At 43.2% G+C, this 13,184-nt stretch overlaps 1 protein-coding gene across 1 annotated transcript in view; it reads left to right on the top strand.

Annotated features, from left to right (window-relative positions):
- The window catches only part of LOC134358887 (hexokinase HKDC1-like), a 112,933-nt gene that overhangs the window by 42,109 nt on the left and 57,640 nt on the right, over nt 1–13,184 (top strand). The window contains exons 9-10 of the mRNA XM_063071496.1: nt 934–1,167; nt 8,031–8,335. Of these exons, the coding sequence (XP_062927566.1) occupies nt 934–1,167; nt 8,031–8,335 (539 nt within the window). The remainder of the gene's footprint in view (nt 1–933; nt 1,168–8,030; nt 8,336–13,184) is intronic.

Below are 13,184 nucleotides of genomic sequence, written 5' to 3'. Positions count from 1 at the left end.
GAGGAGGGTCTTATAGTCACTTAGGGATGAATAAAAGTTGCTGACATTTTTAGTGAAGTCCATAACCTGTGAATGCATAAATAAAAAAAGGAATTGGTTTTGAAATGCCCTAGTAAGCCACTCAGTTGTGTAAGCAACCTTTGAATGTCTATAACCTTGGGGCAAGAGAGATGGAAAAGCATTCCGGCCTTCTCATAGTGGTCACTAGAACTCAGACTCCTGACTAAGAATTTTCATATTGTACAGCCTGAAGGGAGAGAACTAGGGCTGAACAGGTGTTATGGAGCATAGAGCAGAAAGTTGTCACTGTCCACGCCAAGCCTGTGAAGAGATGCTGAAGGCTATAGTTTATTTACAGTAACCAAGGATTTGTGATGGGTCTGGCTCTGCTACGTACAGTAGATGAGATGCACACTCATGGAATATCTGTACTCTCATCTTTTGGAGCATTTAGAAGGAAAAGATTTTGAGTGTCATTGCTGTGCAATGTGGAAAAAAATTAATGAGCCATATTTGTGCACGGAGTGTACACCCACATAATCTGTGTTATCTAATTCGACTGTACCCATACAACATGGATGGGGAAGTACAAACTTCAACTGTATTGGTAAATGAGGTGGTAAATGCGGGTTCTTTTTTAACATTTAAGAATAAATTGGACAGATACATGGATGGGAGGTGTATGGAGGGATATGGTCCGTGTGCAGGTCAGTGGGACTAGGCAGAAAATGGATCGGCACTGCCAAGAAGGGCCAAAAGGCCTGTTTCTGTGCTGTAGTTTCTATGGTTTCTATGTATTGATGTGGACTAACTGGGCAAGTAGACAAAACTGACTATCCTGGAGTTTGTTCCATGCTTAAATGTAGTTCATACTGTTACACAACAAACAGCACCAGAGGATGTGACCCTTCTTATTTTTGTGTCGTCCTTTAGCCCCAATTCTGGGATGGAGAGCTCTATGCAAATACTGACAGACCTGGATCTTCAGCCTTCTGAATTAAACTGCAAGGCTTTGCAACATGTCTGTTCCATTGTAATATCTCGTTCAATCAGTCTTTGTGCAGCCGCACTGGCTACCATTTTGATACATTTGAAAAGCACTAGGAAGATGAAACGACTCAGAACGACTGTTGGAATTGATGGGACAGTGTACAGAACTGTTCCCCAGTAAGTTAACTTCCGATTCTGTGTATCATTTCCATATATCTTCCAAGTAAGTTATTTTTCCTAAATCAATGAGCCTTTTGCAGGTGGTGATTCTGTGGCATGTGGTACCTCTCCTTCGGGAATAGCTACTATTGCTAGTGCATTGTTCCTTGTCCTGGGTGCCATTATGATTTATAACTCTAGGAACTAATTAATCAAAAGAAAAACACTGGAGTTGGGGGTGGGAGGGAGGAGGGGAATGCGTGTCTACTTAGTTTTACTTTCCTTTTTCTTTAGTAAGGAGCTCAGATATGACATGGTGGCATAATAATGTATACCATTCACATACTTCTAACATATAACCCATAATGAATTATGTAAATAAAAAATGCTTAATCAAACAATATATTCAATGTATTACTTAAATATTAAATACACTACACTCCTTCCTGTTTAGATATAAACTCCAACTCAATATAGAATGCATGTCAACTCAAATATGTAAAGTATTGCATAGTCAATTTTAAATTGTCCAATTCAGTTTTAATTGCCATGGAGGATTTCTTACTCTTTGGCATAACATCTTTCCTGGGGAGGGGTCACTTTGACAGGGCATTGCAGGCTACTCCCAGGGATGGAGAGGCGCTGTTCTTGGCACCTTCCGGGTGTGTTGGCACCCTGAACAGCGCATGACAAGCTGTTCAATTGGCTGATCTATCCCAGGCCACCGGACAAAGCTGTGAACCAATGCTTTCATTTTGAACATGTAGCCCATCCAGCAATTTAGCTCTTAGCTTAGATGGTACAATAACTCTCATCTAGGCATTGGTAAAAGTGGGGGGATCTGGAATATCTCCTGAACATTCCAGCTGTTTTGGGTGGCCATGTATATCTGAGACAGTGTGGGGTCTTAGCATGTCCATGATTAGTCGCCCTCTTGAATTCGATCTTTAATTGTGTACTTCAAGAGAAAAAGTCTATCTCTGCATTTGTGCTGCAGCTGCAGCTGTTAGTGGAACATCCTTCTGTGAATTGAAAATGGACACTGATGGGTGTCCATTACTGGTTGATGATCAGTAATGAAGGTAAACTCTACCCCATACAAGTACTGGTTGAAACGTTTTACACACCAAATCAGACTCAGGGTCTCTTCGTCAATCTGTTATAGTAATTGACAAATCCTAAAAATGACTGCAACTGTGACACGACCTTTAGCTTTGGGGCATCCACCATTTTTTCTCAGCACACTTGTGTAATTCTTGTGTGTTAATGGTGTGACCACAGTAAGTGAAGCTTGGCTTAAAAATTCACACTTGTTGCACTGTGCTCAGAGGTCATAATCTTCTAATCTTGAGATTTTGGAGTTATTTCTCATCATTCTCACCAGTAACATTGATGTTTATTTAGTTATTTTTATTTATTAAGATTCAGCATGGACTAGGCCCATCTGCCCCTTCGAGCCATGCTGCCCAACAATCCCCCTATTTAATTCTAGCCTCATCATAGGACAATTTACAATGATCAATCATCCTACCAACCGGTACATCTTAGGACTGTGGAGGAAATGGAAGCACTCTGAGGAAATCACACGGTCACGGGGAGAACGTACAAACCCCTTACAGGCAGCGGCGGGAACATCCAGATAACACTGAGTGCCTGGGCAGCCTTGCAGTACCTCTCCATAACTTTCTGCCAGAGTGCAGGTGCAGATGCCACTCCAAACACTCCAAAAGCCAGGGGAGGAGAAGATGGCGACGCAACACAGTGTGCGCGGCCGCTCCGAAATGATATCATATTTGTTAAGTAGGTGCCGTGCACAGTCCTGATTTGATGGAGACAGCCGTGAGAAGCACGGAGGAACATCTGGATGAACTTCTGAAATGCCCGCTTTGCTGCCGCTGCTACTGTGCGATCGAGAATCTCCAGAGGGGAAGGCCCCGAATCCTCGGCTTTGCCTATTGCCTGTTGCCGGGGCCGGGGTCGAAGTGCTTGGCAGAGATGGTGCTCAGTGCTCGGTGTCGGAGGGCTAGTCGGAGGCTCGAAGTTTTCGGATGGACTCGAGTCGGCTGTGGTTGGGTGCTTCCAGGGTGCTGCATCGGCAAGTTTGCGGTGCTGGAGGTTCACAGCAGGAAGAGAGTTTCTTCTACCGTCTGCGTGAGATGATGGGACTTTCAAGAGACTTTGAGACTTTTTTTTATCATGCCCATGGTCTGTTCTTTATCAAATTACGTTATTGCTTTGCACTGTTGTAACTATATGTTATAATTATGTGTTTTTGTCAGTTGTTTTAGTCTTGGTTTGTCTTGTGTTTCTGTGATATCATTCTGGAGGAACATTGTATCATTTCTTAATGCATGCATCACTAAATGACAATAAAAGAGGACTGCGTGTCCTCATAACCTAAAAACATAAGCCTATTATGGAGATAAAACCCTTTGTGGGTGTTCATGGTGAGAACCACTTTAGAGTTTTCTTTCATCTCCATCTGTAGATGGATCTCACCTAAGTCCACTTTTCTGATGTGTTTCCCTCCGGAAAAGTTTACTAAGATATCCTCTATTCTGGGCAGAGGGCATTCATCTACTTTCAGTACTGGGTTGATGGTGACCTTAAAATCACCACAAATCCTGACAAACCCATCCTTCTTGACTACTCAGATCACTCGCACTACCCTTAGGCTCTACTCAACCTTGGAAAGAATTCCTTCAGTCTCCATGTGATCTAGCTCACTGTCTACTTTATCACAGATGGTATAAGAAAGCAGACAGGCTTTGCAAAACTTGGGTGTGGCATTTTTATTTAACACCATTTTAATCTTGATATGTTTGAGTTTTCCAATGCCATCCTTAAACACTGCTGTGGCAGCATCCAGTAACTTTCTTAATTCACTTTCAGTTGACTCTGTTCCAAGGGATGAAACTTGCAAATGATGGATGGAGCTCCAATAAAGTTGTAGTTGGCTCAGCCAATCACAGCCCCACAATGTTGGCCCTCCTGTTTTTAACATGTATAAGCCCAATATGACTTGTTGGTTGTTGTATTTCACTGTTGTGAGTGCCATTCCCACAGGAGTTACCCTTTCTCCAGTATAAGTTCTTAGTTGGATATCTGCAGGCTTCAGTTCAGTATCTTTGAAGTGCCGTTCAAGCTCATTTTCTGGAATGACTGAAGCAGCCAACCCGATGTCCATTTAATTTTAATTAATTTGCTCTTCCCTTCTGGTGTAAGCCATATTACCTGTCTCTTGTTAGTTTTTACATTATGAATCGCAAGGTTACCCAGTCTTGCGTCACTCTCAGCGTTATCAGAAATTTCATCAACAGTATGCAGATTAGTGCTCTTTTTGAAACTACAACTTGACTTTTTGTCTTCCCTGTCTGACATGCTGTTTGTATGTGTCCTACTTAATTACATTTTCCACAGATTTGGTCTTTAAACCTGCATTGGTCTGGTGTATGTGAGCCCAGCCGCAATGGTAACACAATTTTTTTTTGGGCAGGCAGGTTTCTGTTTAGACATTGCAATTTTGTTCATGCTCATTTTCATTCCTGACTGCAATTCAATTGCTTCTCTGATTTTTGTTTCCATTGATACAGCAATTTCAACTGCTCTTGTAAATGTAAGTTTTGCTTCAGTTAGGTGCCATTTTTGAATGCTTTCTTCAAAGATTCCACAAAATAAATGAACACTCAGAGCATCATTAAGCCCATTATTGACCTGAAAATGCTTGGACAATTTCTTCAATGCAGCTGCATAAGCTGAACTGGACTCCCCTTCCTTCTGATTCCGCTTGTGAAACCACCTTCTTCTTCTTCGGCTTCCATCGATTTTCGATGTTGACTGAGGCCTGGGTAAGGTTGTATGGAAGACCGGCAGTTGCCCATGCTGCAAGTCTCCCCTCTCCACACCACCGATGTTGTCCAAGGGAAGGGCATGAGGACCCATACAGCTTGGCACCAGTGTTGTCGCAGAGCAATGTGTGGTTAAGTGTCTTGCTCAAGGACACAACACGCTGCCACAGCTGAGGCTCGAACTAGAGACCTTCAGATCACTAGACCGACACCTTAACCACTTGGTCACGTGCCACACACGTGAAACCTAAAGCATTATGCAATCAACAATGGCTTCAGTTCTAAATCTTCCTGCATTACTTTCATGATATCAGCAAAGCTCATTTCAGCTGTCTTTGTTGGAGCAGTCGAACTTCTAAGCAAACTATGCTTTCCCACTTGTTATACTCAGGACCACTGGCTCTTGTTGTGCATTGGCTATTTCATTTGCTTCAAATTATGCTCAGTTCATTCAGTATACATCATCCAGTTATCTGATGTGCAATTGAACATGTCTATTTTTCTGATGTAGCCAGCCATTTCTGCTTTATTTATTTTTTAAATTATTATTATCAATCAGTACTCACTGTTTATGAACCAGTGAATTTTGTCTTTCCTCTGCCTTGTTTTTTAAAAATTCAACCATTTCCCTTCCCTTGAAAAGAAAAAAAATGTGCTATGCTTGAACAGGTATGTAGTCATCTTGGATTCATTTTAAAACTGCCTCATCATCACTGTTATATTTTGTAACTCCAGAAACTAATCAAAAGAAAAACACGGGAGCCACGAGATGTGTGTCTACTTAGTTTTACTTTTTCTTTAGTGAGGCACCCACATATGATGTGGTGACATAATGATGTATGCCATTCACATACTTTTTACATATAACCCATATTGAATTATGTAAACAAACAATGTTTAATCAAGGAATATATTTACAATGTTACTCAAATACTACTGTAGTATAAAATACACTACAGGTATAGGTGTCCTCTCTCCAGAGCATAGGTCCATATGCAGCTGGTACTGTACCTTTCAATAGGTTTCAATGGATACATTTAATGTCAGAGAAACGTATACAATATACACCCCGAAATTCTTTTTCTTCCTAGACGTCTATGAAAACAGAGAAGTGCCCCAAGAATGAATGACATTTAAAACATTAGAACCCCAAAGCCACCCCCCAGCTCCCCCTCCCACGCACAAGCAGCAGCAAGGCAATGACCCCACCCCCACGCTCACTAACAAAAAAAGCATTGGTACCCCTCACCGAGCACTCAAGCGTGCAGCAAAGCATCAATAAAGACACAGACTTGCAGTACCCCAAAGACTACCTGTTCGCCCAGTAATTTGACATACCCCACAGGCTCGCTCTCTCTCCCTAATAAGGAGAAAAGAGCTTTCCCTATTTCACAGCAAGAGGGGAGATATAACAACCAACTCGCTGATTTACAATATTAAAAGTCCAAGCCCTGTGCCCAGAGAGTCGGCATCAAAAAGGCGCACCTCTCCGGACGCAACCCCTGGCAGATAACCTGCTGCTCCCGATGTTCTTTGTTCTCCTGCGATGCTTCAGTCAGAGGCACCGACCTAGAATCAGCAAGTCTCCAGAGTCACAAAAACCCGGAACCATGAAGGTGCTCTCATCTTCCAGGCCTCGTCCTTGGGATATCAAAAAGCTGCCGGTTATGAGGCCCTGAGAGCGGGTCCCATTCCTGTAATTCTGGGGTATTGTTCTGTACCTGAATGCGGTCTTCTCTCCAAACTGCATTGTTCTTGCCCTTAGCAATGAAGAGGACTTGGGCCAGTTACTGCTTCAGGGCAACTTTCTTCCTCTTCCCCAAGCTCCCTCCTACCACCCAATGTGTTTCCCGCCTCTGGGTACAGCTTTATCGCTTTGTAACTGGCTATTGTCTCCTGGCTGGGACACTGTAACCTGCTCTGTTTAAGTCTTGGAGTATTAGAGCAGTATTAGGCTTTTCAGCTCAATGAGTCCATGCTTGCCCTGCTAGTCCCAAAGGAATAAAGAACTAACCTGTCCATCCTCTCCCTATAACTCGGGCCCTTTAATCCTGGCAATATCCAGGTAAATATTGACTGCTCTCTTTCCACTTTAACCATGTCTTTCAGAATCGGAATAAGTTTTAATATCACCAGCATGTGTCGTGAAATTTGTTGTTTTGCTGCAGCATACATAATAAAAGCTATAAATTACAATCAGTGGATATAAAAAGTAAATAAGTGCAGAAAAAGACAGTGAAAAATACTGAGGAAGTATTCATGGGTTCATTGTCCATTCAGAAATCTGATGGCAGAGGGGAAGAAGCTGTTCCTGAAGCATTGAGTGTGTGACTTCAGGCTCCTGTATCTCCCCCTTGATGGTAGCTATGAGAAGGGAGCATGTCCTGGGTGATGGGCGTCCCTTTTGGGGCATGCCTTTTGAAGGTGTGCTGAACGCTTGGAGGCTAGAGCCCTTGATGGAGCTGGCTGAGGTTAGAACTTCCTGCAGCTTTTTCCCATCCTGTGACATGGTGACCAAATCTGTATATGGTACTCCAGGTGAAGCCTCACCACTGACGATACAACTGTAATATAATGTCACAACTCCTGTTGGATATAATGTCCCAACAGACTTTTTGCCATTGGAAAATTTTCATCCAGTGGGAATCAGTTCCCTTTTGCACTATATCCTCCGTGTTGGATTACAATTCCTCCTTCAGCTTATAATTCCCTCCTTAGAGTACCATGTTCTCTTAATAATACTGTTCTGTTCTTGAGATCCAGTTACCTTACTGGAGCATTGCTCCATTGTTGGGATATCTTTGCTTCCTTGGGGAATGTTTCCCTAGGACTGCCACACTTCTGGTCAAACAAATGCTGTGATGCAACCAGTCATAGTCTCCTCCTCACCTATTTGATGTTTTTTTTCCCCCTAAATGTATAGCAAGTAGTCAGGATTTAGGATTACATGGATGATATTCTGTCACTTGTGGCTTGGTTTCACTGAATTATTGGACACAGGTTAGGAATTAACATTGTGATGCTCTGCAATAGGTACCCAAAAAACTTGCACCGACTGGTTCGACAGTTGGCTCCTGGATGTGACGTGCGTTTCCTTCTGGTTGATACGGGCACGGGGAAGGGAGCTGCAATGGTGACCGCAGTAGCCTACAGGCTGGTGAATCAGCGTAAATACCAGGACAAGATGCTGGCTCCGCTGCAGCTCAGCCGGGAACAATTGCTGAAAATTATGCGAATGATGAAGGATGAAATGGAACTAGGACTGAAGAAAGAGACCCACAGTACTGCCGCAATGAAAATGCTGCCCACCTTCATTCAGAAGTTCCCTGATGGGACAGGTAAGTTGCTGGTTTTTCCTTTATAATGCATTCCATTTTTTTAACACCCAGGACCACCAGAAGTATCTCAAAAAGGCTCTAGCTACAATAGCTGAACATTGGAAGCTTGATGCTTCAGAAAGGCCATAGAAACTCCTTGCCAAAAGTTTAGTCAAAGCTCTGTTGCCCTGTTCTAACCTGTTGTGGTAAAGGTTTGTATTTAAAAATCTCTGGATGTTCTCCACCACTATTCCATGCCATAGGCCAAGATTAAAGCATTTTCAACCCTCCTTACCCAGCAGATTGAGTCATAAAGTCATGCAGATGGAAACAGGCCATTCACCCATCGTGTTCATGTTGACCAGTGGACACCCATCGGTATTAATCCCACCTCCCAGCACTTTGCCAAGGAGATTCAAGTGTTTGTGTAGACACTTCTTACACGTTGTCAGTGACTCTGGTTTCAGATTTATTTATCACGTACATTGAGACAGTCAGTGAAATGCATCATTTGCGTTACAATCAAAGGAAATGCTGGGGCAGCCCACAAGTGTTGCCATACATTGTGGTGACAGGGCTCCAGTCCCAGGACTGGCTGCCTCTGGGTGTCCAACCTCCAATCACTGGCCCGTACTCACAGACTCAGAAGCATTGGAACTCTGACTTCTGGTCTTCCTGACCCAGGAGCTTTGGCCATCAGGCTTCAGTCTCTAGTATTGTCTCCAGGACTTGAGGACTTGCCGATCACAAGGCTTTGAAGTCTTGAGCCTCACAGTTTGGACTTGGGCAAACATCCGAACCCTGTACTCACCAATCTGGGGTCACAGGTCCTCGTCCACAGGCCTGCTAACCTCAGTCATTGACCATGGCGATCGCTGGTCATCCTCAGTGCCTGCCCGGTTCATGGGGTTCCCTGGACTTCAACGTCGGAGCACTCTGACCCTGGCTCCGACCTCTAGGTCCAGCCCCTGACTCTTCATTTACTGCCGCTGTCCCTAAACCCAAACTCCATCCTGAACTCCCCACACTGTCCACAAAACCATCTTTTAAGAACAGCCAAGTCTGAGGCTTAACCTTGACAGACATCACAGTTCAGCCACCACTCGCCAGCAGTGGATTCCAATTTCTCATTATCTGGGCAACAACTTATCCTCAGATCCCCTTTCAATCTCTTACCCCTTCCCTTAAATCTATGCTCTCTAGTTTAAATCACTTTTGATCAGAGGAAAAGATTCCTGCAGCCTACCCTGTGTATAAATTAGTAAGTTGGTTTGATTTTGGTGCAGTGAAAAACTTTGTGCCACCCAGATAGATCATTTGATCACATCTTTGCATTGAGGTAGTATGAAGGGGAGCAATAACAGTGCAAAGGAGAGCGTTACAGTTACAGAAAACATGCCGTGTAGGCAGACAATGAGGTAGATGGGCCTTTGTCACCACAATGTTCTGAAGTCTGATGGAGAAGTGCCATTATTATACTGAATTGTAACAGCTGATGATATTTGGAGTTAGTAGAATAGCAATTGTCTTTAGTTGGTGTGTGTCCCTCAGTTTTGCATCCTTCTGTTACATTCTACCTTGTCTGAAGTAAGGGAAATGGTTTCAATAACTTGGCATGCAGAGGGTACGCCATGCTCTTCAAAGGCCTTTCTTGCTTGAGCTGTCCGCATTCTGTCTGCTCTCTCTCGTATTTCTGTCTGTCTGTCTGCCTCGCCTTGCCACAACTTCCACAAAGTGTCCATCTTATCACACAGGGGGCCAGTTCAGGAGTCTGGCCAGTGGGATAAAAGCTGTCATCGAGCCTGATGGTATGTGTTTTTGGGCTTTTGTAATTTCTGCCTAATGGAAGGGAGGGCAGAGAGATATCTGAGTGGGTTGTCATTCCAAGCCATGATACATCCAGATAGGATGCTTCCTATGGTGCATCAATACAAAATTGTGACTGTCAAAGAGAGCATGCCGAATTTCTTTTATGATGGACAGTCACTTTCCAGGGCCTGAGAGTTTAGTGTTACCCACAGCTTTCTAGCTCAGCAGCATGACCTTTCCAAAGGGTCAGAATTGTTGGTGACAAAGTTAAACTTCTAACAAACATTTTTTACTCAGCTTTTTGTTGTAAACAAGAACCAGATTTCTGTTCTTAATGTAAATTGCAAGCAGTAATCAGTTTGAAGTTAAAAGCACAGCTTTGCAAACAACAATATTACAGAGTACCTGCTGCTAATATACAGCCGGTGGTGGTGGGGGGGCGGGGCTACTGGCTGCTGAGAGAAGTGGCTTGCAAAGTGAAACAACCATGAGATTTCTTGTCTGCATTAGCCAAATGCAAGACAATAGGGTTATGTCACTTAGCACTTCAAATATGATCACAAATTAGAATATTTGTGTACTAGAAGTCAGCTGTCATAGCATTAATTGTGGGTGTTGGGATCTCAGTCACCAGCAGCTTTTAGACCATCTGTGTGAATTACTTTGTCCCAGCAAAGGTATCTGGAAAACATAAGCAGATGATGTCATCTAGTAGAAAATAGTATAAATAATAGAACACGTTGTGGATTGTTAGGAATGGCAATGAAAGACAGGGGAAAGAAACAAGTAGAATTCATTCCTCAACTTCCAGTTTCTGTGACAGACAACTTGTTCATCAACTCATTGGCATGTTCTTTTAATTCATAAGAACTATGCCTTTATACTTCTTACTTATTGTCGTCAAACAATTGATACTAGAACATACAATCATACAGCGATATTTGATTCTGCCCTTCCCGCTCCCTGGATTACAAATTGTAGTAAATATTAAAAATTTAAATTATAAATCATAAATAGAAAATAGAAAAATGGAAAGTAAGGTAGTACAAAAAAACTGAAAGGCAGGTCCGGATATTTGGAGGGTACGGCCCAGATCCGGGTCAGGATCCGTTCAGCAGTCTTATCACAGTTGGAAAGAAGCTGTTCCCAAATCTGGCTGTATGAGTCTTCAAGCTCCTGAGCCTTCTCCCGGAGGGAAGAGGGACGAAAAGTGTGTTGGCTGGGCGAGTGGTGTCCTTGATTATCCTGGCAGCACTGTTCCGACAGCGTGCGGTGTAAAGTGAGTCCAAGGATGGAAGATTGGTTTGTGTGATGTGCTGCGCTGTGTTGACGATTTTCTGCAGCTTCTTCCTGTCTTGGACAGGACAACTTCCATACCAGGTTGTGATGCACCCTAGAAGAATGCTTTCTACTGTGCATCTATAAAAATTAGTGAGGGTTTTAGGGGACAGGCCAAATTTCTTTAGTTTTCTCAGGAAGTAAAGGCGCTGGTGGGCCTCTTGGCAGTGAACTCTGCTTGGTTGGACCAAGTCAGGTCACTTGTGATATTGATACCAAGGAACTTAAAGCTTTTGACCTGTTCCACTTGCGCACCACCGATGTAAATTGGGTCATGCAGTCCGCTACTCCTTCTGAAGTCAACAACCAATTCCTTCGTCTTGCTGACGTTGAGGGATAGGTTATTGTCTTCGCACCATGTCACCAGGTTCTTAATTTCCTCTCTGTACTCAAACTCATCATTACCCGAGATACGGCCTACAGTTGTTGTGTCATTAGCAAACTTGTATATTGAGTTTGATGGAAACTTGGCTACACAATCATGGGAGTACAGTGAGTACAGCAGGGGAGTGAGTACACAGCCTTGTGGGGCACCGGTGCTCAGAGTGATTGTAGAGGAGAGCTTGTCCCCTATTTTTACAGCCTGGGTCCTGTCTGTGAGGAAGTTGAAGATCCAGCTGCAGATCTGAGTGCTAAGGCCCAGGTTCCGGAGCTTAGGAATCAGTTTATTTGGAATGATGGTATGAAAGGCAGAGCTGTAGTCAATGAAAAGGAGCCTTGTATATACGTCTTTATTCTCCAAGTGTTCTAAGGAGGAATGTCAGTGTGTTTGGAAATCCTCTGCAATTTGTAAATCTTGTAATTCAAAAATCAATTATAAATCAAAAATTCTCTGTAGTGTTAAACGTGTTAAAAGTATTTGACCAAATTTAAATATGTATCATTAAAAATAAAATAAACTGTGTTTAAAGTACTTCATTAGCTGGGAATATCTCCTCCTTTGTAGGGAGGAGCCACCCACCACTCAAGCAGTGGGCATCGGGAATTAGACCTTGCCACAGAGACTAGACATGGAATTAAGTCAGTCCGTGAAAAGTAGGTAGATATAGGTATAACCTCTCTGTAGTGAGAGTATCTGTAGATATTTATATCAAATAGGACTTAAAAATATTCTTTTGAGTTTAGGCCTCTGAAGACAGGGAACCCAATACTATCACATGTTACCCTCCTGAGGAAGCAGAGGTGCTGGTGAGCTTTCTAAGACCATAAAACTATGTACTCGATTGAACTAGGACAGGCTGCTGGCAATGTTCACCCCCAGGAATTTGAAGCTGCCAACACTCTTGAATTCAGCACTGTTAGTGTAAACAGAAATGTGTGCATCACCCCCTTTCTGAAGTCAATGACCAGCTCTTTCGTTCTGCTGACACTGATGTTGTTGTCATGATGCCATGCCATTAAGCTCCCTATGTCTTTCCTACACTCCATTATCCGAGGTAAGGCCGTCTGCATTGGTTTTATCTGCAAACTTTGTTAGAGCAGAATCTGGCCACGCAATTGTGAGTATAAAGTAGGGGTCTGAGGACAGTGTTGGGAATAATCGTGGCAGAGGTGTTGTTGCCTATCTTTGCTGATTGCAATCTGTTGGTCAGGAAATCCAGTTGCAAAGGGAGGTATTCAGTTCCAGGTCAAGGAGTTTGGAGGTGAGTTTGCTTGGAATTATAGTATTGATGGCAGACCTGTAGTCCTTTCAGTAAAAAAACCTCCCCCACATATCTCCTTT

This window comes from Mobula hypostoma, chromosome 19, assembly GCF_963921235.1.
Source record: "Mobula hypostoma chromosome 19, sMobHyp1.1, whole genome shotgun sequence".
In the NCBI taxonomy this organism is placed as follows: Eukaryota; Metazoa; Chordata; class Chondrichthyes; order Myliobatiformes; family Myliobatidae; genus Mobula; species Mobula hypostoma.
The sequence above is the reverse complement of the archived record's forward strand: the minus strand, read 5'-3'. Positions and strand labels throughout refer to the sequence as shown.